This window comes from Nerophis ophidion, linkage group LG02 (genome assembly GCF_033978795.1).
Source record: "Nerophis ophidion isolate RoL-2023_Sa linkage group LG02, RoL_Noph_v1.0, whole genome shotgun sequence".
NCBI lineage: Eukaryota > Metazoa > Chordata > Actinopteri > Syngnathiformes > Syngnathidae > Nerophis > Nerophis ophidion.
This window is the reverse complement of record NC_084612.1, coordinates 37,877,673-37,903,082: the sequence shown is the minus strand read 5'-3', so window position 1 is coordinate 37,903,082 and position 25,410 is coordinate 37,877,673. Positions and strand designations below refer to the sequence as shown.

At 39.1% G+C, this 25,410-nt stretch overlaps 2 protein-coding genes across 12 annotated transcripts in view; one reads left to right on the top strand and one right to left on the bottom strand.

Moving 5' to 3' along the window:
* The window catches only part of stk33 (serine/threonine kinase 33), a 71,079-nt gene extending 52,790 nt beyond the window's left edge, over window positions 1-18,289 (bottom strand). For 2 of the 7 annotated variants that reach the window (XM_061883274.1, XM_061883307.1), the window contains exon 1: window positions 3,297-3,827. In XM_061883274.1, the coding sequence (XP_061739258.1) occupies window positions 3,297-3,323 (27 nt within the window). In that variant the 5' untranslated portion in view covers window positions 3,324-3,827. Of the gene's footprint in view, window positions 1-3,296; window positions 3,828-11,607; window positions 11,670-18,151 lie in introns of those variants that run through there. The other 5 variants (XM_061883298.1, XM_061883282.1, XM_061883287.1 and 2 more) reach the window with 5 other exon arrangements.
* Window positions 3,465-25,410, top strand: LOC133540602 (protein PFC0760c-like). 5 transcript variants are annotated; one of them, XM_061883357.1, is made up of 5 exons: window positions 3,468-3,990; window positions 14,082-14,233; window positions 21,534-21,596; window positions 24,162-24,206; window positions 24,374-25,407. In XM_061883357.1, exons 4-5 carry the CDS (start codon window positions 24,167-24,169, stop codon window positions 25,123-25,125), a joined length of 792 nt encoding a protein of 263 aa, XP_061739341.1. In that variant the 5' UTR covers window positions 3,468-3,990; window positions 14,082-14,233; window positions 21,534-21,596; window positions 24,162-24,166; the 3' UTR covers window positions 25,126-25,407. The 5 variants fall into 5 exon arrangements, with proteins under 5 accessions (XP_061739325.1, XP_061739341.1, XP_061739336.1 ...); XM_061883341.1 differs by lacking the exons at window positions 14,082-14,233; window positions 21,534-21,596 and adding an exon at window positions 22,911-22,978 and having other exon boundaries at window positions 3,465-3,990; window positions 24,374-25,410; XM_061883352.1 differs by lacking the exon at window positions 14,082-14,233.

Sequence of the window (25,410 nt, the reverse complement as noted above, 5' to 3'; positions counted from 1 at the left end):
AATATATACCTTGATGTTGCAGAAAAAAGACCATGTATTTTTTTAACCAATTTCCGAACTCTAAATGGGTGAATTTTGGCAAAATAAACGCCTTTCTGTTTATCGGTCTTTTAGCGATGACGTCAGAACGTGACGTCACCGAGGTAACACACCCGCCATATTCATTTTCACATTACAAACACCGGGTCTCAACTCTGTTATTTTCCGTTTTTTCAACTATTTTTTGGAACCTTGGAGACATCATGACTCGTCGATGTGTTGTCGGAGGGTGTAACAACACTAACAGGGAGGGATTCAAGTTTCACCACTGGCAAGAAATCTGCCGCCAGACCCCCATTGAATGTACCAAAGTGTCTTCACATTTGACCGGCGATGCTAAGACAGACATGGCACAGAGATGTATGGATAACCTGCAGATGCATTTGCAACGATAAAGTCAACAAAATCACAAAGGTGAGTTTTGTTGATGTTGTTGACTTATGTGCTAATCACACATATTTGGTCAAGGCATGACTGCCAGCTAATCGATGGTAACATGCTATGCTAATCGATGCTAACATGCTATTTACGCTAGCTGTATGTACATTTGAAACTAGATACCCACATTTAATGCGAAACAAACACTTACCAATCGACATATTTAAGTTGCTCCAGTGTCACAAGATGCGAAAGTCCTGATCGTTTGGTCTGCACATTTTACCGGCGATGCTAATAAGGCAGCCATACTATGGGCCATTTCATTAGGTACACCCATGCTATGGCCGAATAGCGCCAATAGCTATTCGCTCAATAGCTTTAATTTCTTCTTCAATTTCGTTTTCGCTATCTGCCTCCATACTCCGACCATCTGTTTCAATACATGCGTAATCTGTTGAATCGCTTAAGCCGCTGAAATCCGAGTCTGAATCCGAGCTAATGTCGCTATATCTTGCTGTGGTAACCGCCATGTTGTTTGTATTGGCAGCACTGTATGACGTCACAGGGAAATGGACAGTCGCAACGCAAATAGCGAAAATCAAGAACTTTAAAGCTTTTTTTAGGGATATTCCGGGAGGTGTACAATTTTGAAAAAAACTTCAAAAAATAAAACAAGCCACTGGGAACTGATTTTTATTGTTTTTAACCTTTTTGAAATTGTGATAATGTTCCCCTTTAATTTAACTGCAAACTTTGTTAGTGTTCCAGCTAGCTACAATGTTTTGTCATTTCATCGAATTGATTACTGGCTGTGTTGTCGGTCAAGCACAAAGATTGTGTGTTAGATGTGTAAGGTATCACTCCTCTTCAAATTGTTGCACTGAAGTCCATGGTTGTTGTTGAAGAACAAAGCTTGTTTATTTGACTTTCTTTATCTTTATTAGCCAACCCGTGACCCCAAAAAGGGGCAAGTGGTAGAAAATGGATGGATTTATTAGCCAAACTACTTTGTGTTTTATATTGATATCAAAAATTAAAGACCATGTTTTTTTTTACTATACTTGTGTGTTTTTGCATTGCACAAAGTAATTACTTTAATAACCATCCATGTGACATAGCATTTTGTTAATGTTTTATGGTGAATAATTAATTCCTATACGACAGGTTTCTGCTCAAACTCTCAATGAATCTGTCCCAATACAGCATGTACATGTGCACACATGAGTACATGTATATATGTACATAACTTCAAAAATACCTCTCTCTATGAAAATGTAAAAATAGAGATAAAGGCATCATGTAATGAAAAGGCTGACACGCTGATAATGTTAATGAACAAAAACACAAATACTTGTCCATCCATCCATTTTCTCCCGCTTGTCCCTTTTGGGGTTAGCGGGGGGTCGCTGGAGCCTATATCAGCTGCATTCGGGCGGTAGGCGGGGTACACCCTGGACAAGTCGCCACCTCATCGCAGGGCCAACACAGATTTACTTGTCTTTAAATATTAAAAAATCCAGAATCTAGAGCATTTTTATTAGATATTACTAAGTACATGATGGCGTCGTGTTCACAGACCAACACTGTTTTTACCAAAAATAGTGAATAATCATGATTCATTTAATTAATTTCAATATTGACAAAAATAATCGTAATTATTATTTTGCCCCTAACTGTGCAGTCCTATATATGAGACTTGACCTCATACATTAACATTATTTTTATTTATATGGACAAAAAGTGCAGTTATGTCTTATATCCATAAGGTACCGTTTTGGGAATTTTTCCCATTTATTTTTATTTATTTATAGAATTATTTTGTTTCTGCCACATTACTTTATTTATAATGCTTGTGTTGCTTTCATATGCACATTCAACTTTCCACTTGAGGTACATTTATACATTTTGAATGTGTTTGTGTTTTAAAAAATAAAATTTGGTTAAAGGATTTCAGTATGAGTAGATTTTAAAAATGTTGCCGCGATAATAATAACTGTGATCATTTTGGTCACAATAACTGTGGTAAGAAATGTTCATACCGTGACTTTCCTATAATAAACCATTGTAACGTAATTGCTTTGTCGAATAAATTGATAAAAACACAGCGACATTACTTTTTTTCTCACATATTCAACTGTTTAAGACTTTAAGACCTCGCATAATTAACATTAATCTGTATAAACAACATGAGCCAAGCCATTTTGGAAGAGTGTGTCAAAGGTTAACCGAAAACGAGAACAGCTGAGATGTTTGAGATTTTCTGAGAGAGATACACTTGTTGCATCAGTGTCTGGAAGGACGTCAGGTGTTCGGTGATTTTAGGTCAGGGATATACCCCGTACATCGGCCAGGTAGGCCGCCTTAAGGGGACACTATGCAACATTTTTTAAGATAATGTATGTATTTGTGTGTGTGTGTATATATATATATATATATATATATATATATATATATATATATATATAATATATATATATACATATACATTACATATATAAATACATTAAATACAGAGAATAATTTCGCCACACCCAGTGTGTGTGTGACAATCATGGGTACTTTAACTTTATATATACAAAATATATACATACATGTTCTAGTCAGGTTAAATTATTTAAGTATGCTATAATTTAGCTTACATGAAGTAGATAAAAAAAATGCGTGAAACAGAATGTTTATTATTATTTTAGTGTATATTGGTATTACATGCATTTTCACAACATTAAAGCACAGCTATGGTGTTGATCATATTACTGGATTGAGGGGCACATTACCTAAATGACCATTAATTATTATTACATGATTACATTCTATATCCTATTGTATTTCACATTCATTAAAAATTAAAAAATTAAATACTTGTGAGCATGTCAACTTACCTCCGTAAATCTTCGCCTTGACGGCATATTTGAAGACCTATCAATTTAGGACTTGGGCCAGGAGTACCTTAAGTATTCACACATTACGTCATTTGAGTTATGTGATTGGCTAAAGGATTTGACAGACTGAAGCTTCGTCCAATGACTTGTAGTTTGTTTTTTTTAACGGCGCCTTCTATTTTCTGAGCTCAATGAAGACAAAAGAAACAAACCCGTTTACAAAACAACAGAATAGTTAGGTTTTAGGTAACAATGAGAAGCTGGTTTGTTTACAGGAAGCATCAACCTACCGGTGTTGGTTTCGCCTGCTTTCCTCTAAAACTACACCCCCACTGTGAGAACGCCTAATGGACGGCATGTTTTAATGGTTATGTCAAAGAGGAACACTGCGACCTGGACACAAGCACTAAGCCGGCAACGCATCTGTTTGGTAGATAATGTCCCATAACTAAGAGGCTTAATGAAATTCTACCAAAATGAGGGGCGGCGTGCACCGATCTGTTTGCTGTGACGAATGGACAGGCTGGGATCAAAAACAAGAAACGAAAGAAAGTGGTGACGCGTCCTCCACGTCACGTCAACAGAATATTGTTTATCAGCAGAGCAATATCCTCGTAAAAGAGCTCACAGGCAGCGATACAGCGAAGCAACGAAGATGATAACGTACCAATTTACTGCAAATGCCAATAAAAAGGTAAGAAAGTTTGATCTGACATTTTCCATTATTTATTCCCAATTCATCTCCAAATTTAGCTGACGGCTGTTCAGGGCCTGGACTCTTTTAACGTAGACCTGAAAACATTTTTAATTAGAAAGGCTTTTGATTGCCCAGTATCAATATGATTTTTAACCATGTCTTTTTTTTATTAAGTAAGTTTTGTCTCCTCCACCGTTTTTTAACTTTTTTAATTTGTAGAACTCCAGGATCCTGTTTGATGAAAAGCGAATAAGAAATTACGGTTATTATAATTATATTATTAATAAAAATACTACAATGTACTAAACAGGCCACAACATTAAGGAGCTTACACGCATGATACAAGAGATGTGGGGCGTGGTCACCACGACGTCATTGTATAATTAGAACAATTTGCTATAATTATAGGATTTTTTTTTGAAAAGGCTAAAAAATGTATACATACATACCGCGTTGTTATTAGTTAGTATTAGGATATATTTTATAGTATATCATTTTGCTGAATTTTCAATATTTGCTGCTTATAGTACAATGTACTTTATTTTTGATTGATTTAGATAGATAGATAGTAGATAGATAGTACTTTATTGATTCCTTCAGGAGAGTTCCTTCAAGAAAATTAAAATTCCAGCAGCAGTGTACAGAGTTGAGATCAATTTAAATAAAAGTAAAAAGTAAATAATGGTGGTTTAAATGGAAACACAATAGAGAAATATTACAATAAGAATAAAAAATAAAAAGCAACAATGGGAATAAAAATATAACAGTAAAATAAGAATTTGATTTGATTGATTGAATCTATTGTTAGTAGATTGCACAGTACAGTACAGTACATATTCCGTACAATTAACCACTGAATGGTAACACCCGAACAAGTTTTTCAACTTGTTTAATTCAGGGTCCACGTAAATCAATTCATGTTGAGAATGTTCAAAGTGTCTAGAAACTTTTAGTGATTTTTTCTTCACTAAAAACGACTAGTAAAAAAAATTACCATCTATTTCTGGTGATACTATAAAATGTATTCGTGTTTAGAGACTCTACTTTTGTTCCTCGATGTTCCCGACGAAAAAGCAAGCTGCAGCAAGCCCAACGTCACACATTGGACTTCTCCTCTCCATAAAAGCACCACTGTCCTCTTAGTAGTTGCACATTTTGTATACCTCTGTCTGCAGGGATAACTGGGATGTAGTAAAGTTATGTTGCCATACAGACATGCTCCAAACAATTGCGGGCTTCCTGTTTACGCCTTTACAATATCCGGTTTCAGCAGCGCTGTTTTGAATGCATCACTGGTTAATAGTACGCAAATAATAGGTTATATATATCATTCATATTGCAACGACCTGTTCCTGGTAATGGTTTATGTTCATGTGGTTTTGATTTGATGTTAATTTTTCCCATAATCACGCCTGAAAGCGGAATTGTAACGTGATCTAAAATGACTGATGCAACGCATTTTAAGTATGAATTTAGCTCATTTATCGAAACATTAACAAAATATGGTTAATAAATAGCTTATAGTTATTATTTTTTCAGTTGTTGAATGTATTGCTGTTTCTGTTCTTTATGTGTATCTCTAACCCTAACTTATTTTCAGCAGTATTTTTTCAAATATATTTATGATATCCGTATTACATGTTGTTTTTCCAGCCTCACCTGTGTTGTCACCCTTGTGGGAGTGTTTTTATGGGACATGGCTTAGAGTGGGTGTGACTTAAACTTAAAGTGGGCCCGACTTAGAGTGTCTGTGGTCTGCGACTTAAGTTTCTGCAGTCTGCAGCTGGGTGTACTAAGAGAAGCGCAGAGACAAAAGTGTTTGCAAGAGGGAAAACCTGTTGGTATTGGGCCGGTTGTTAGCATAAGATTGGCAATAAAAGTAAAAAAAAAAAACATCAGACATTTGAATTTTTTAGGAAGCTATTACATGTTGTAAAAACATACATACATACATATATATATATATATATATATATATATATATATATATATATATATATATATATATATATATATTATATATATGTATGTATGTATGTATGTATGTATGTATGTATGTATGTATGTATGTATGTATATATATATATATATATATATATATATATATATATATATATATATATATATATATATATATATATATATATATATATATATAGGGCTTCACGGTGGAAGAGGGGTTAGTGCGTCTGCCTCACAATACGAAGGTCCTGCAGTCCTGGGTTCAAATTCAGGCTGAGGATCTTTCTGTGTGGAGTTTGCATGTCCTCCCCGTGAATGCGTGGGTTCCCTCCGGGTACTCCGGCTTCCTCCCACTTCCAAAGACATGCACCTGGGGATAGGTTGATTGGCAACACTAAATTGGCCCTAGTGTGTGAATGTTGTCTGTCTTTCTGTGTTGGCCCTGCGACTTGTCCAGGGTGTACCTCGCCTTCCGCCCGATTGTAGCTGAGATAGGCGCCAGCGCCCCCCGCGACCCCGAAAGGGAATAAGCGGTAGAAAATGGATGGATGGATGTATATATATATATATATTTTTTTTTTTTTTCAAGTTGTGGCGGGTATGATTTTTTGATGGTGCGTCACCATCAGTTACTTTAAGGGGAAACCCAGCAAGGACAATACACAGTTTGGATTGACATGTCAGAAATTATTGGCAATATTTTTCTCGACTTTTTTCGACTTGGCCTTAAACAAACTTTATTGATCCCCAAGGATCACAGCAGCTCAGTTACAAGAAGAAAACATAAAAAGAAGACTCTCAAAAGCACTAGAAAAGAGGAAAAAATGTATAAGAATAAAATATAATAAACAATACCAACTATACAAAAGAGATAAAATGAAAATACGAAAACAATGGGATGGTGTCACTATAGAATAAAATAAATGAAATGGGTTTGTATAGTTATAAATAGGTAAATGAACATACTTACAATTACATGAGGAATGAATAAGAATAAAAGTAACTACAACGTAAATGTTGTAAATCTGTTTTGTGGAGCAAGGGTTCCCCACCTTTTTTGCACCAGGGACCGGTTAAATGTAGGCATTACAGTATATTTACGGACCGGCCTTACACGTGTGGGAGATAAATACACCAAAAATATGTGATGAAAATACAACTCACCATAACGTTAAATTAGTTAAAGTATCAAGGTGTGGGGAAATTATTCTCTGTGCGGTCGCCGCGCCCGGGAATCATTTTTGGTGATTTAACCCCCAATACCAAATCTTGATGCTGAGTGTCAAGCAGGGAGGTAATGGGTCCCATTTTTAGTATTTTTAGTCTTTGGTATGACTCCGGCGGGGTTTGAACTCTCGACCTACTGATCTCAGGGTGGACACTCTAACCACAAGGCCACTGAGAAGGTGGGAACCCTGGCTTTTGTCCCCTTAGCAAAAACAAAAGCTCTCCAAACTCTTGTTTTTTTACTCTTTTTCACCAGTGTGTGGACTTGTTTATTGGCTAATGGATCTGATGCATTATACGTGATACACCATTGTCGAGAACAAGATCATCCATCCATCCATCCATCCATCCATCCATCCATCCATCCCTACCGCTTATTCCCTTTTTGGGGTTGCAGGGGGCGCTGGCGCCTATCTCAGCTACAATCGGACGGAAGGCGGTGTACACTCTGGACAAGTTTCCACCTCATCGCAGGGCCAACACAGATAGACAGACAACATTCACACTCACATTCACAAACTAGGGCCAATTTAGTGTTGCCAATCAACCTATCCCCAGGTGCATGTCTTTGGAAGTGGGAGGAAGCCGGAGTACCCGGAGGGAACCCACGCATTCACGGGGAGAACATGCAAACTCCACACAGAAAGATCCCGAGCCTGGGATTGAACCCAGGACTGCAGGACCTTCGTATTATGAGGCAGACGCACTAACCCCTCTTCCACCGTGAAGCCCCGAACACGATCATATATTGTATAATATAACTATGTTTGCAGATACTTACCATTAGTCCCAATGGCTTTCTATGGATTTATATGTATATTATAAAATGTCTGTATTCTAATTTTGTGCACTATTTCATACATAGATAGACTTATTTATGCTTTTTGGATGCAATTTTCCATGCATTAACATCTGTTAACGCTAACTACTTTTGCACTATGGCAGTGGTTCTCAACCTTTTTTCAGTGATGTACCCCCTGTGAATATGTTTTTAATTCAAGGACCCCCTAATCAGAGCAAAGCATGTTGGTTTGAAAAAAGAGATAAAGAATTAAAATACAGCACTATGTCATCAGTTTCTGATTTATTAAATTGTATAACAGTGCAAAATATTGCTCATTTGTTGTGGTCTTTCTTTAACTATTTGGAAAAAAATATATACAAATAACTAAAAACTTGTTAAAAAATAAACAAGTGATTCAATTATAAATAAAGATTTCTACACATAGAAGTAATGATCAACTTAAAGTGCCCTCTTTGGGGATTGTAATAGAGATCCATCTGGATTCATGAACTTAACTATAAACAATTCTACCCAAAAAAATAAATCTTTAACAACAATATTTATGGAACATGTCCACAAAAAATCAAGCTGTCAACACTGACTATTGGATTGTTGCATTTCTTTTCACAGTTTATGAACTTACATCCATATTTTGTTGAAATATTATTCAATAAACATATTTATAAAGGATTTTTGAATTGTTGCTATTTTTTAAAAATGTCACATACCCCTTGGCATACCTTCAAGTACCCCCAGGGGTACGTGTACCCCCATTTGAGAACCACTGCACTATGGCTTTGTACAATAATAGCAGCACTTTAAATTGAATATACTAAGCCAGGGAAAAGGTGTATTTTCTTCCTTAAGCACACTTATATGCAAATATTTTGCACCCTTAAACTATTAGCACTTCTCCATCTGCATTATGCACTTTACTATCGTGGCTTTATTCTCTTGATCTGTCCTGAGATGAGGCGCAACCTTTTGTTTTATATGGGTCTCCATTTTATTTTATTTGTATTATTATATCTGAGTCTCTGTATTTTATTGTACTGTTTATGTCTGATGTTAGTGCTGTCTAGAATAACTTTTATGGACCTTGTTGTATATACCATCAACCTGCCGGGGACTGTAGATGGAAATTAGCCATTGGCTACAATCTGGCACATTTACATTTTATATGTTCCTTAATGTGCATTGTTCCATGTAACAAATATATAATAAATGGCAACTTCCTATCAGGAGTTTTATTCTAGCTCTTTGCACAAGCTTATGGGTGTGTCTAGTCATGTCACAGGAAAAAGTTAAGTTGGAGGAAATGTGGTCCTTTAGAAATGATTTGTTTCTGTGCGACCGAGTAGCAAATGCGTCATGGACCGGTACCTGTGTACGTACCAGTGGTTGGGGGACCACTGCTGTAGAGGACATCAAAGATAAGTAGCAATGTTTTTTTATGTTGTAAATCTGCTCTTTAGAGGCAACACTCAAACAACATGCTCCCATTTGCTTGGTGTAACTCTCAAATGAAACTCAAATGTCCGTCTTCTTTCAACCCCCTCCATCCATCCATTTTTCTACCGCTTGACCCTCAACTGTAATGTAATAATACACATACTGAATTACTCAAAACACTGGGTTATAACAGGCAGTCTTATTTAATTTTTGACAAGGTTTCTAAACCAAAGATGACTCTTTGGTGTGAGAAATGTTTACCATGACCAAAAATAAAGACAAGACACTACCAATTTTTCAGAGAAAGTAATGTGTTGGTTATGGTAGCTAAATTAAGTGAAAACCCAGGGACACTATGTGTCAATTTCAACTTGATTGTTTCTAAAGAAAATAAACTTAAAATTATAGTTACGATAAACAGTAACACAAAGGTGTAAAATTATTTTTATTTTTTTCAAAGATTTAAATTATTACATTTAATGGTCAAATCTAGCAATAAAAAGCGGGGGCCGACAACACATGCTGCAGTATTTTTTTTCCAGTGTTCAATATAGTTTTAAGTTTATCTTTTAAATTGTGTGCCAAATGATTTATCACATCAATGTGCAGGACACTTTACCTAATATTGTTTTATTGTCAAATTATATAATCTATTTCCAGGGGACACAAATTACATGAATTCAATGGAGTGTCCCAAATTTGTAAGGATCTATACCATGGGTGTCAAACTCTGGCCCGCGGGCCACATTTGGCCCGCCATGTAATTTCACTTGGCCCTTGAGGCAATATCAAATTAACATTAGAGCTGGCCCGCTGCTGTAACACCGCTAATACTCTTACTTTCCAACCCTCCCGATTTTCCCGGGAGACTCCCGAAGTTCAGTGTCTCTCCCGAATTTCACCGCGGGCATCAATATTGGGGGTGGGCCTCAAAGGCACTGCCTTTGGCGTTCTCTACAACCTGTCGTCACTTCTGCTTTTCCTCCATGCAAACAGCGTGCCGGCCCATTCACATAATATATGCGGCTTATACACACACACAAGTGAATGCAAGCCATACTTGGTCGACAGCCATACAGGTCACACTGAGGGTGGCCGTATAAACAACTTTAACACTGTTACAAATATGCGCCACACTGTGAACCCACACCAAACAAGAATGACACATTTTGGGAGAACATCCGCACCGTAACACAACATAAACACAACAGAACAAATACCCACAATCCCTTGCAGCAATAACTCGTCCGGGACGCTACAATATACACCCCCGCCATCACCAAACCCCGTCCACCTCAACCCCGCCACCGAAAAGAGGAATTTAATTTTTATTTAAATTTTATTTGATATGCCATTGATATTTTTAAATTATTATTATTATTTGAAACTCGATTTTGCATGTTACCATAAATTTATATACTGTAAGCCTTGTTTGTTCAAGATTCAATGCAAAACTTGTTTGGGTCCCTATTATAAGGTTATTTTGTTCAACCTCGGCCCGGTGCTTTGTTCGGTTTTAAATTTTGGCCCACTCTGTATTTGAGTTTGACACCCCTGATCTATACATTCGAGCCAGTAGGCAACATACCATTTATAGTAGGGTTGTCAAACATAACAAGTTAACTCATGTGATTAATCACAAAAATAATCACATGAATAATATATATTCACAGCATAATCATGCAATTAATTGTGGCCCTGGTTGCTGTATGGTCATTGATCAGGTCAGTTCACATGAAGGAGGAGACTGACTGGTGTGGTCGCTGGCAAATGTCCCTCCAGAATACACCCTGACTTAAGATGAAAGTGTTGCCAGGCAAATAGATGATGTGCATTCAATTAAACAAAAAATAAAATGTCCTGGATGACATTCTGACAGTAAAATTGTATTTGTGTCCAAATACTGGGGCCTTTTTTAAGTTAATTTTAAATTATCCAAGCGAGTAATAACCTGTAATTATTCATGATTCAATTTCAAAAGTGTGATTAATCTTTTTTTCCTTTTTTTTATCATTTGACAGCACCAACTTATATTATTGGTGCGTAATGATTTATGATTATTAGTGAATATTATTCAATATTTGGTTCAAATGTAAATGTGTGATGACAACACAATAGTTACGTTGTTTATGTGCTTTGTTTTATTTGTTGTATGTATTACGAATGCAGTCGTATGCGCTATTACTGACCCAAAAGTAGCCGAGCAGCCGAGAGTACAAGCACAGTTGTCAAAACCTAACAGTGTTTGTTCCTGTGCAGAAAGAAACCCAGAAGAGAAGAGCAAACATCAGTGCAGTGCCAAGCAGACTCAAAACTGGGCTGTGTCTAATCTCCAGTTTCCGCGAAAAGTAATTAGAGGCGATGCTTTGCCACAAGTAAAGTCCATAGTTTTTCCATCGCACTGTCACAAAGCAATTTCTGCTTATTGGCATTCATGAGTTGCATTGTACTGTGTGAGAATGTGAGATATTGTTGTTCCTAACTACACTGTGTCACTTAGGAACAAATACAACATGAATCTATAAAGGTTGGCCTTGATTGTGACTGGCATTTCTGCACCACAAAGTCGAGGTAATAATGCACACTAACAATTTAACGCACTACCCTTATCCTTTTCAGGGTCATAGGTGTACCCCAACTGACTTTGGGTAAGAGGCGGGAGACACCCTGAAATGGTCAGCAGTCACACAGTAACAATAACAACCATTCCAACTCACATCTATGGACAATTTACAGTCTCAATTTGGGCATCCAAAATGTCCGCAATTACGTAACCCCATCTGCCGTATGAAACTGATGCAATCTTTTACCAGTCACTGCATTTCAATCTCAGTCACATCATTGAGCTAACACTTAAATTATTGTACAGACTATTCAGATGTTTGTTTTCTTTAATAGTTAAATACATAGCAGCACTTTGGGAATAAGCAGCAGTCACTAAAATATAGCAGGAACATCAAACAAAGTCTGTCTTCCTATCTGCAATTAACTCGTGAACTTGATCAATTTTGCTGGAGTACAGAAGTTACATTTTCGACATGTGGAACTTAATCATATATTGACAGCTTGGCTTTGATGACAAATGATAAACGTCACAGTCCTAATGAAGCATGGAATTACATTACCTGATGAGGCAAGAAATTGCATGTTTAGAATGCAAATATAGCACTCATCTTCGTCACCAAGTGATGAGGTGAAACCTAATATCAGGCGGGCAGATTATCAAAGCTTGCCGTCTAAATCTGATACAGCATGGACACATCACGGAGGAAAATGTAACAGGCACTTCATTAGGTACACTAGCACAATCTAATTTGATTCAATATGATGCTCTATACAAAATGAATCATACTCAGTAAGCTTTGGAATTCTCTTGATTACCATGCATCCATTTTCTACCGCTTATTCCCTTTTGGGGTCGCGGGGGGCGCTGGCGCCTATCTCAGCTACAATCGCGCGGAAGGCGGGGTACACCCTGGACAAGTCGCCACCTCATCGCAGGGCCAACACAAATAGACAGACAACATTCAGACTCACATTCACACACTAAGAGGGGTTAGTGCGTCTGCCTCACAATACGAAGCTCCTGCAGTCCTGGGTTCAAATCCAGGCTCGGGATCTTTCTGTGTGGAGTTTGCATGTCCTCCCCGTGAAGGCGTGGGTTCCCTCCGGGTACTCCGGCTTCCTCCCACTTCCAAAGACATGCACCTGGGGATAGGTTGATTGGCAACACTAAATTGGCCCTAGTGTGTGAATGTGAGTGTGAATGTTGTCTGTCTATCTGTGTTGGCCCTGCGATGAGGTGGCGACTTGTCTAGGGTGTACCCCGCCTTCCACCCAATTGTAGCTGAGATTGGCGCCAGCGCACCCGCGACCCCGAAAGGGAATAAGCGGTAGAAAATGGATGGATGGAAGTAAACAAAATACTTTTACTACATTTGCATTATTGTATTCATTATTATAGTCACCTTATTAAAGAATAATGACTGCAATCTAGTAGGTAGCGTGGGAATGACACACTAACATTGACGAAATTGCATGACTGGTCATCATGGACTTTCATGTAATTGTAAGAGAGAGGAATAACCTAAGAGACAAAAAGTAGGTACACACATAAAAAGTAAAACAAAAGTCTTTAGAATTACAAATTACCGGTAACTTTTTTTCTGACGCTTCATTTTTTCGTAGTTTTTATTGTCTCAATAGTGCTTTTAGATGGGGGAATGGCCCTCTGCTCATTTGTAAAGAGGGATACGTTTTTTATGACTGTCAAATTTAATGCATTACCTCTTGCTATTAATTACAGAAAATGCATTAATCCTGTATAGTTGCAGGTTAATCACACAATTCATTTTAAGAGCTTATCCCCTTTACCTTAATCGTTGATGGTTATCTGAAAGGTGGCGTGTTGTAAGGTCAGTGATCAGGTCAATGCTTATGTCAGTGCAAAGATGAGTGAGGAGACTGACTGGTGTGCTCACTGGAAAAATGTTGCTTTAAGATACACCCTGACCGGACTTTAAATACAACTGTAGTGGTTGTAAAGTAATTTACTGTGATTAATCACCGTTAATCTAAATTCAGTGTGATTAACCTGATTCAAACATATATATCTTGACAGCAGTAGCGTTTTTATGTCAAGTCTCCAAACATCTCTTCACAGTGACTCCGGATTTCAACCGAATGTAAAGCGGCTGCGGAACAGCACCCGTACAGCAGCGGACTCTTTTCGTCTTTATTCAAGTAAATGTGTCCGCTTCCACCGCCTGCGGACCGGACCGTCAACAACATGCCAATGACGTTCCAGGGCTAAATGTATGTAGAGCTTCTATATTTGCCGTCGCCGCAACAAAACCTTTCCATTTAGCTAAAATATGCTTGTGTTGGACAGGTAGTCATGCACAAACATAAAAAAAAATATTTCAGGATAAAACAATCCCATTTTCAAGGTGGATCCTCTTTTACACTTTGTAACGTCCTAATGGGCGAGGACAGACATAATTTTACCCTGTTGACACAAATGGAAGAGGACAAACTGACTCAAATTAAAGAATGATATACAGGCATATTCCCGGCAACTATATGCGGATATATGAGGACATAAGTCAAATGCCAGCTGATACCGGGACCGGGAAAGCAGGACAGTGGTTGTTGTGACACGCTCGCCAGGGAATATGTTACTGTTGTATTGTTGCTTGCTACAACAAATAATGTTTATCAAAGCAAAACTGTCATCAATGTTAAGGTTCAGTACTTGTTACTAATGGCAGGACCGAGTTGATTCGCTTATGCTCCAACCACAAACAGAAAAACTGTTTGTGGTTGCTTTGTTACAACTTTCCAGTGATAACGCTGCATGAGATCTCATAAAAGTCTGTGCATTTTGCTGCAGTTGATGATGGAGCCGCAAAAGAACGGCAGTGGGGATTACCGGGCTGTAGATTGCATTGCTGTTCCGTGGCGGTTTTATTCACCAGCCGTTCTGCATCCAGTGTAAATCCGCCGTAACGCTTTTCCTTTAAAAAAAAAAAAAAAAAACAACCACCGAGAAGAATCTTGAGTGCTCGCTAAGTATAACACTTAGCGAAACAGCCTTTTTGTACTAATATTGTAGTATTCCATACATGATTAGGACAGCTTGATGAACTAGTTTTGCCGGTCGGTGTCACAACCCAGACATCTATGTTTCAAACTCCTGGCTTGCAGGAGTTTTCTCCGGGTAATTCAGCTTCCTCCCACTTCCCACAAATATGCATGTCAGTTAAATTGTATACTTCAAATTGTCGATAAGTGTAACTAGTTATGTGTTGTCCTGCGATCGACTGGTTATGAGTCCAGGGTGTGTCTTGCCGCTTGCCTAAAATTGGCCAGGACAAACTCCAGCTCAGAAGTGACATAAGAAGATAAGGAGTATTTTAACAAATTTTCCTCAAGCAGATGTGCTTCATTCTCTTCTAAAGGGAATTGTATAGGGAATAGGTGACATTATTTAAATGTTTAAAGGGAACCTATGAGGATTTGTGTCTTTTTTTCAATTATAAGTGCTGTTACAATGTTGGATACTCGTGTTAAATAATGCCAAAACTTGAAATTATGGGTTTCATGTATTTGGGCGTGAGCTTGCACTCAGTTTTGGATGCCTCTGACCGCTGTGTTCTGAAAGATTTGTTTTAAAAGTGAATACACAGTGATGTTTAAGTGTGGTGGCCGCAATTCTTCGCACATTTAATATAAGCTATCCACCAGCTCTTCCCCCTGCGACTGGTTAATCTATATAATGTTCATTGAGATTCTTTTGTTCGGGAAAAACAAGCAGTGATGTCATTCTTTAAGATATGTATTTAACAGTGTATAGTCATAATAAACATTATTCTGGAAAGGAGCTGAGCATGGAGGGGTTCAACTGCAATCAGGGAATGCCTTCACAAACGAGGTGCTTGCAGACATACACAGAAAGTACAGAAAGTTATGGTATAAATGTGAGTGTGGAGCAGAAATAACACTAAAGCATGTAATACTTATTACGTTGCTCAGTAATTCTCAAACTGTGGTATGGGTACCACACAACGCTACTGTATTGTAAGGTTGGCCACTATGGTGGTACTTGGAGAGCCAAGTGTTTTCTAAGGGGGTACTTGGTGAAACAAGTTTGGGAACCACGATTTTGCATGTTCCCCCCGTGACTGTGTGGTTCCCTTCCGAGTACTCCGGCTTCTTCCCACCTCCAAAGACATCCACCTGGGGATAGGTTGATTGGCAACACTAAATTTGCCCTAGTGTGTTAATGAGAGTTTAAATGTTGTCTGTCTATCTATGTTGGCCCTGCGATGAGGTGGCGACTTGTCCAGGGTGTATCAATCAATCAATCAATGTTTACTTATATAGCCCTAAATCACCTTACGCCTGAATCAGCACCCCCTGCGAGCCCGAAAGGGACAAGCGGTAAAAAAATGGATGGACGGATGGATGATATAGACCAGGGGTCGGCAACCCGCGGCTCTGGAGCCGCATAAGGCTCTTTGGCGCCGCCCTAGTGGCTCTCTGGAGCTTTTTCAAAAATGTATGAAAAATGGAAATGATGAGGGGGGAAAAAACATATTTTTTGTTTTAATATACAGTAGTTTCTGTAGGAGGACAAACATGACACAAACCTCCCTAATTGTTATAACGCACACTGTTTATATTAAACATGCTTCACTGATTCAAGTATATAGCGAGCGCTGTTTTTTCCTACTAACTTTGGCAGTCCTTGAACTCACCGTAGTTTGTTTACATGCATAACTTTCTCCGACTTTCTAAGACGTGTTTTATGCCACTTCTTTTTCTGTCTTATTTTGTCCACCAAACTTATAATGTTGTGCATGAATGCACAAAGGTGAGTTTTGTTGATGTTATTGACTTATGTGGAGTGCTAACCAGACACATTTGGTCACTGCATGACTGCAAGCTAATCTGTGCTAACATGCTATTTAGGCTAGTTGTATGTACACATTGCATCATTATGCCTCATTTGTAGCTATATTTGAGCTCATTTAGTTTCCTTTAAGACCTCTTAATTCAATTTATATCTCATGACACAGTATCTGTATGCAATATGGCTTTTAATTTTTTGCGGCTCCAAACAGATTTGTTTTTGTATTTTCGGTCCAATATGGCTGTTTCAACATTTTGGGTTGCCGACCCTTGATATAGACCTGAAGGAAGTTATTTTTTTTTCATTTTCACCCTCTATGTGGATGATGGACTGATTGATTGATTGAAACTTGTATTAGAAGATTTTACAGTTCAGTACATATTCCGTACAATTGACCACTAAATGGTAACACCCGAATAAGTTTTTCAAATTGTTTAAGTCGGGGTCCACGTTAATCAATTCATGGACCTACTTGGTTGGTTGTTTTCTGCATGTAGGCACCTTGGTTAATACAAAATCATGTTTTTAATGCTGTATAATGAGAATTCCGATATACAAATACAAAGCTTGGTTATGATATTTGTTGAATGGATTTGTTGCAGCTTGTGAATTATATTCCATTGTTTTGCAACGCTGTACCTAATTTTGTGGCCTAATGTTTACACACCAAACACTTAAATAAGCATTTAGTCTCCTCAAAACAATTAATTTACAGGCCCCTGCAAGAATTATAGGGCCATGTTTGATAAGTGTCATCTGGCATGAAAACACGCTCTGCCAAAAGGGAAGCAAAAGATCAACTTGTGCCATTTGCTCAGAGCTCTCCACATGTTGCTGGGCGATAAGGGCCAACAAATTCAAATTTTTTTCTCATTGGTTTAATCCCGGTTGAAGCCAATCTGTGCCCTGGCTGGGCTCAGCCTGGGGACGCAATGAGGGCAGACGTGTGCAGAAATGTGGGCAGTGGCAGAAACAAGTCCAATTCTATTGCAATGACAAGCCAGGGAAGTCAGCACATTCACTTGTAAATCATTCAAACATTATACAATGGCAACATTTGACTGCCTGTGTACACTAGCGCTTATCAACAAGTCTGTGGACATTTCTTAAGGGGAATACAGAATGATTTTCGAAGTCATGTTACATTTCAAAACTGGAGGGCTAATCTGTAGTTGTCTGGCACGCGTCGTCATAGCAACGTGTCGTCAAGCAGGCCCAAACGAATGCGCCAGTTGTTTCCAAGTTTAACAGACAAGATAGCAAATTAAACGTGAATATAAACATTAATATACATTTATAGTGAAATAAATGTGCCTTACCTTGCGAAAGACATCATATTTGAACGTCTCCAAACATGGGGTGACTACGGGTAAGGAAGAGGGACCTACGTCGACGAAGATTGAGTTCTCAAGCCTTCCGGTTGAATAGCTTGTTTGCAGCGCCCTCACCCGGTAATACACGCTACTGCAACCCAAACGACAGCCGAGCTGCGCTGCATTTAGATTATGTGCTGATCATTTGTCGCCATCTAGCGGACACAATTCTTACTTGGAGTATTTTGTATATTCTTTGTCCCCTTGCATTTCATTCTCCAGTCAGGCTTTACTTTGTTTCAAAATAGCTACAATTTTTTCTCAAGTGCATCATAAGTATTTTTTTTGTATTATTCAGTTATTTCTATATTTCCTTTCCTTTTAAATGCTGTAAACTGTGAACCATTGTGTTTCTGTGAACCATTTTAAGCTCTGATAGACACTCACCATCCACATTATCTAAACCAAGCACCCATTGCTTGGGTGTTCTGCTTCTGTCCTCAAGATGCCTATTTTACAGTCATTTGGCCCCATCAGTTCAAGGGCCAAGGTTTATTTATAAAGAGTAAAACAAACAGCTCAAGCGGCCCCAAAGGGTTGTACAGTTTAAGGAGAAATGCAATGATAAAAGCAAAAATCGATTAGCCAAAACAAAAACAATAAACATTAAATCTAATAAAACGTGAAATATAGGCACAAGCCCTTTTACATTTACTTTTCATTTGATAATATACTGTACATTAGCCCTGGGCAGCACAGTGGAAGACGGGTTAGTGCATCTGCCTCACAAAACGAAGGTCCTGAGTAGTCCTGGGTTCAATCCTGGGCTCAGGATCTTTCTGTGTGGAGTTTGCATGTTCTCCCCGTGACTGCGTGGGTTCCCTCCCGGTACTGCGGCTCCCTCCCACCTCCAAAGACATGCACCTGGGGATAGGTTGATTGGCAACACTAAATTGGCCCTAGTGTGTGAATGTGAGTGTGAATGTCGTCTGTCTATATGTGTTGGCCCTGTGATGAATAGGAGACTTGTCCAGGGTGTACGCCGCCTTCCGCCCGATTGTAGCTGAGATAGGCACCAGCGGCCTCAAAGGAAATAAGCGGTAGAAAATGGATGGGATGGATGGATGCATTAGCCCTAGACTCTATATATGGGACAGCAAGCTTTTATTAACGGCATAAACTGTTTTTAGGTTCAATCCCAGGCTCAGGATCTTTCTGTGTGGAGTTAGCATGCTCTCCCCTTGACTGCGTGGGTTCCCTCAAGATACTGCGGCTTCCTCCCACCTCCAAAGACATGCACCTGGGGATTGGTTGATTGGCAACACTAAATTGGCCCTAGTGTGTGAATGTGAGTGTGAATGTTGTCTGTCTATATGTGTTGGCCCTGTGATGAATGGGAGACTTGTCCAGGGTGTACGCCGCCTTCCGCCCGATTGTAGCTGAGATAGGCACCACCGCCCCCCGCTGCCCCAAATAAAATAAGCGGTAGGAAATGGATGGGATGGATGGATGCATTAGCCCTAGACTCTATATATGGGACAGCAGGCTTTTATTAACGGCATAAGCTGTTTTTAGCACGACGAAGGTGCACTGTAGGAGGCGTCGATGTTGTGATGGTGCGTCTGGAACAGGGGCGCCTATTACGGCAAGCGCGAGCTATCAACAAGAGGCCATGTGGTTAAAATGTCCGCCCTGAGACTGGGAGGTTGTGAGTTCAAACCCCGGCTGAGTCATACCAAAGACTACAAAAAATGGGACCCATTACCTCCCTGCTTGGCAGTCAGCATCAAAGGTTGGAATTGGGGGGTATATCACCAAAAATGATTTCTGGGCGTGACCACTGCTGCTGCTCACTGCTACCCTCACCTCCCAGGGGGTGAACAAGGGGATGGGTCAAAAGCAGAGGACAAATTTCACCACACCTCGTGTGTGTGTGTGTGTGTGTGTGTGTGTGCGTGTGTGTGTGTGTGTGTGTGCGTGTGTGTGTGTGAGTGTGTGTGTGTGTGTGTGTGTGTGTGTGTGTGTGTGTGTGTGTGTGTGTGTGTGTGTGTGTGTGTGTGTGTGTGTGTGTGACTATCAGTGGTACTTTAACTGTACTTTATCAGTGCATTCCGAAGGGTGTGGGTCGACGGTCAGGTATCGAAACAATACACCTTACCTATCATCAATCTTCACTATGATGTCACATTCGTCACTTGACTGATAGACATGGCAACCGAGGGTCTTGTATGATGACCGCCAGCTGGTTTGAGCCCAGTATGAAGAAAATCCAACAGACAGGAATGCTAGAAACATCATTTTTTATTGATGTCAGTCCAAATTTGTTGAGACACACATGGCGAGGCCGATTCTCTGTCCATCGTCTGTCTTTGCAGCGCGAATCCCTCCTTTCTCCCCGCTATTGCTTAAATCTGCCAGTTTGCACAAACATTTCAGCCGTCAGAAATAGAGATGCAAAACATTGGCCGCAGAACCGTTTTAGCCTTGATAAATCACAATGTGAGTGCTGAATGATTACATTTACATCTTGTTCTCCCAGTACTGTGGGTTTTCTAATACTCAGCACATGTATCAAGTCCCTTGTGAAGATATAACAAAATACTGTTAATACTGTTATGTATGGTCATGTTTCAGAATGAATACAAGACAAATGTTATGCATGATGATCATAATGATGACATTATGTGAGCGGTTCTAAAGTGCTTTAATCAAAGCATTTTACAAAGATTGCATGATGTCACTCAGCATTACTGCCTCCACTGTATTACTATATAATATATTCGAGTCTAGTGTTTGATTATTGTTGTTCCAGGTATATGTTTTTACAATGAAAAAAACCTAAAACTCATGGATTAATCTCGGACTGAAGAGTTTAACTTGTATATGTCACTCATTTTATTGGCCAGGTCCTTAAGTTTAAGGTAGGTGTATAAGAGTCTATACAGTTTAATTTAAAATAGCTCACTGCTGTTTTGTAACGGGCTGGTGTGACATTGTATAAAGTACAGATCAAGTACATAAATACATTATTACTTTTTGCATTATTGATAAATAAGCAACTCTAAATGGTTGTGTGTGATAAATGTGTAAGAACGGGAAACATTAAAACTTTGAAAATTGTTTGTAATTAATTTTTATTCATAGTAGAATGATAGAGTAGTCTATGAAGCAGGTGTCACCAACAGGTAGCACATGATAGTTAAATCATGTTAGCTTTCGGGGTACAACGATATGAACATTTTTATCTCGGTTATTGTGACCAAAATTATCGCGGTTATCAAAAAGTATGTATACGCACACTAGAATACATTTTTTAAGTAAGTAAACTAAACTCAAATCAATAGCCATTCTGAGAAAGCCCACTATTTTCCATGTTTTGTGTTGGCAGGCAGGCATTGTCGCGTCCTACCTGCTCAGTGGCCCAGTGGTTAGAGTGTCCGCCCTGAGATCGGTAGGTTGTGAGTTCAAACCGAGTCATACCAAAGACTATAAAAATGTGACCCGTTGCCTCCCTGCTTGGCACTCAGCATCAATGGTCGGAATTGGGGATTAAATTACCAAACGATTCCCGGGCGCAGCGACCGCTGCTGCTCACTGCTCCCCATCCAGGGTGATGGGTCAAATGCAGAAAAAAATTTCACCACACCTAGTGTGACAATCATCGGGACTTTACTTTGTTCAGCGTTCCTTAAACGCATTGTATAAACACCTCTGTGTCATAATTCTCTGAATATATATCGATCACAGCTTGCAGGTTCAATGTGCACAATTGAATATATTAGTTGCTCAAACAGCAATGTGTTTATACAAGTTTAGACTGGGGTATGTAATTTATTAACGGGGAAAGAGGTTGCAATGTCACTTGTATTCATGTTAGCATTTAAGCTCAGGTGCGAGTAGTGCCAGTTAGTCTGTGAGTTTTATCAAAGTGTGGCTATCAATCACCGTTTTTCAAGAATTGTGATTTAAAATGGTGATATTAACCGTCAGAAGTTTTACCGTGGTTATCAATAATAAGGTTACATCACCAGAACAGTTGTACAATACGATCTGAAGCTAATTAGGGATGTAACAATGAATGAACGGTATTAATGATAACCACAGTGAAAACTTCCGACGTATCACAGTTGTAAATTGAATTAATCAAAATTGATAACTGCACTTTGATAAACTCACGGACTGACTGGCTCTATGCTTAAATGTCATCTTAAATGCTAACATGAAAACAAGAGACATTAAAGGCCTACTGAAACCCACTACTACCCACCACGCAGTCTGATAGTTTATATATCAATAATGAAATATAAACAATGCAACACATACCAATACGGCCTTTTTAGTTTACTAAATTGCAATTTTAAATTTTCCGGGACTTTTCTTGAAAACGTCGTGTAATGATGACGTGTACGCGTGACGTCACGGGCTGTTATGAATATGAGCGCTGTACACACACACAGCTAAAAGTCGTCTGCTTTAACGGCATAATTACACAGTATTTTGGAGATCTGTGTTGCTGAATCCTTTGCAATTTGTTCAATTAATATTGGAGAAGTCAAAGTAGAAAGACAGAGTTGGGAAGCTTTAACCTTTAGCCACACAAACACACGGCGATTCCTTGTTTAAAATTCACGGAGGTGAAACTTTACTATGGATCAGAGCGGTCATGGATCCCAACCGAATGTCAACCAGCAGGTTTCGGTGAGAAAATTGTGGTTAAAAAGTCGCTTCTTATCGGATATCAGCTTAGCTTGTGCCTCCCGTACAGCTGCCGTCGACTTCCCCGAGACACTGCGTGTCAACACCCGGCCGTGGACGTACACTTCCGACTATCAGGTACTGTTAAACTCACTAAAACACTAGCAACACAATAGAAAGATAAGGGATTTCCCAGAATTATCCTAGTAAATGTCTCTAAAAACATATCAATCCGTCTCAATGCAACGCGGTTGCAATCGCGTTTTTTTTTTTTTCCTAGTCCATCGCTATCAATATCCTCAAACACGAATCTTTCATCCTCGCTCAAATTAATGGGGAAATAGTCGTTTTCTCGGTCCGAATAGCAGTTTTTGTTGGAGGCTCCCATTAAAATCAATGTGAATATATGAGGAGCCATCAAACATGTGACGTCATCGTCTGCGACTTCCGGTAGAGGCAGGGCTTTTCTCCAGTTACAAACTTTATCGTGGATGTTCTCTACTAAATCCTTTCAGCAAAAATATGGCAATATCGTGAAATGATCAAGTATGACACATAGAATAGACCTGCTATCCCTGTCTAAATAAGAAATTCTCATTTCAGTAGGCCTTTAACGTCTTCTATTAAGAAACCACGACGCTAAAGCCAGTTATCAACAACATCCAAAAATGCCGCCGGCTTCGCGGGGTCCGAGCTCATCTAAGATGTATTGATGCAAACTTACATAAACACTTTGCTGTCTGAGCCACCTCAATATTCAGTTGTGTACATTGAACCTACAAGCCGTACTGGCACATCTTACATACAGAGTGATTGTTCTATACTTCGAGGAACACCAGACAGGTGTTTTCACGGACCGCTGAATAGAGTAGAATGCCACAAAGCAGAACACTATATAAGTCAAGAATAAGAAACAAAAGATGCAAAATAGTATGATTTCTAATTGTGTGTCTATTTATTTTAGTTGTTTTTTTTAAAAGTTGTTAAAAAGTTTTTAGTGTTTGTAAGTACTTCTTGAGCACATTAAACAATACTGTGATCATTTTTAACCGTGATCATTTTGTTCACAATAAGTGTTATGACATTTTCATATCACTACATCTCAAAACTGTTCATTATTCTTGTATTTATTGACAAATTAGCATAAGGACTACGAACGACCACACAGCTTTGTACATAAAGTGCAAGTTAAAGGTTTCCAGTCAGGAATAAAATGTGTTTCTGTCAAATTAGCTCTGAAAGCGATGAAAGTTGGGGATTGTTGTTTTGAGACTTATTTAGTAACTGTATCATTTCATCAATTGTATGATTTATTCTTCAGGGAAAATGGACGGGCAAGGCGACGGAGACCACAATGGTCCAAATCGTAAGTGTTTGATACGACATTTCAAGTTCTGGTTGTTTCGGAAGAGTTTTGTGTGCTGGGGTAGGCTCTAGCTTCTTGTGACCCAGCACAGGATAAGTGGCGTGGATACTAACAATAGCCTCATGGATGCAGGGTAGTATCATCTTCAAGTCTTGATTATCTTGCAGGTTACCGTATGTCCATGCCAATAGGAGATCTACCATCTGATAGTGATGATGATGATGATGATGATGATGATAATGATGACCATGACGATGGTGGTGATGAGGAAGACGTGGAATCTGTTTTCCTCATGCATTTAATAGTGAATCATTACATGAGGTTCTTTGTAAATCCGCGAGCAGAATTGCAACATCATCATAATACTGATGATATCAATAATGTCTATATTGAAAACAACCGAGGTAACTTTGATGATATCATTGAACATGAAGATGAGATGGAGGTCGCTGTCGGGTCCGAGGCTGAGTTGGGAGTCAACAACCTCATGGACGAGGAGGAAGAACCCCAGCCGGGACCCTCGAGGAACCGATCGAGAGATGACGACGAAGAGGAAGACGAACTGAGAAGCAGCAGCAGATATTTCCGATGGTGGCACGAGTTCGATAACAGTTCTGACGGCAGCACTGACTTAGATGCCGACGAGCAGGACGCTCAGCCCGGCGGATCCAAGAAAAGGTCGAGGGACGACCAGGATGAGAATTTAAGACTGCAGGGGGACTTGTCCCTCATGACTCTCAGCGGCCATCACGCCCACGCCAAGAACTCTGTGATGGACGAACAAGGAGCTTCTAAAATGGGAGATTATCCCTTTGTGGAGCCAGAGACTGCGGAAGACGCGCTACTGCTGCATTTGGATGAACGGGCGAGAGAAAGCTACGACAAAGAAAAGTGCGGCAAAAAAAGGTTCAAGAAATGAGATTCAGTGTATAGTGATAGTATATTGCAAAAACATTTCTATTACTGAGTCAAATACTACAACGTATACTCGTGCCAGGCAACTGTCCTTATTAATTCTGCAATGACTGCTCTGATCAATGCAAACAATCTAATTGATACACTAGGTCCCAGGCAAGGATGTTGAAAGTACTCAAGCGTAGATGTTTTGTGAAAAGTGATCACTGAGAAAATTGCTCTTTTACATTCTATGAACAATACAAACAACAAATAGAAATAAAGGTAGACACTGGGAAAAATAACAGTT

Coding starts and splice junctions, on each gene's coding strand:
- LOC133540602 (XM_061883341.1), top strand. Junction 22,979..24,161: donor CGTACACTTCCGACTATCAG/GTACTGTTAAAC, acceptor TTTATTCTTCAG/GGAAAATGGACGGGCAAGGC. Junction 24,207..24,373: donor AGACCACAATGGTCCAAATC/GTAAGTGTTTGA, acceptor ATTATCTTGCAG/GTTACCGTATGTCCATGCCA.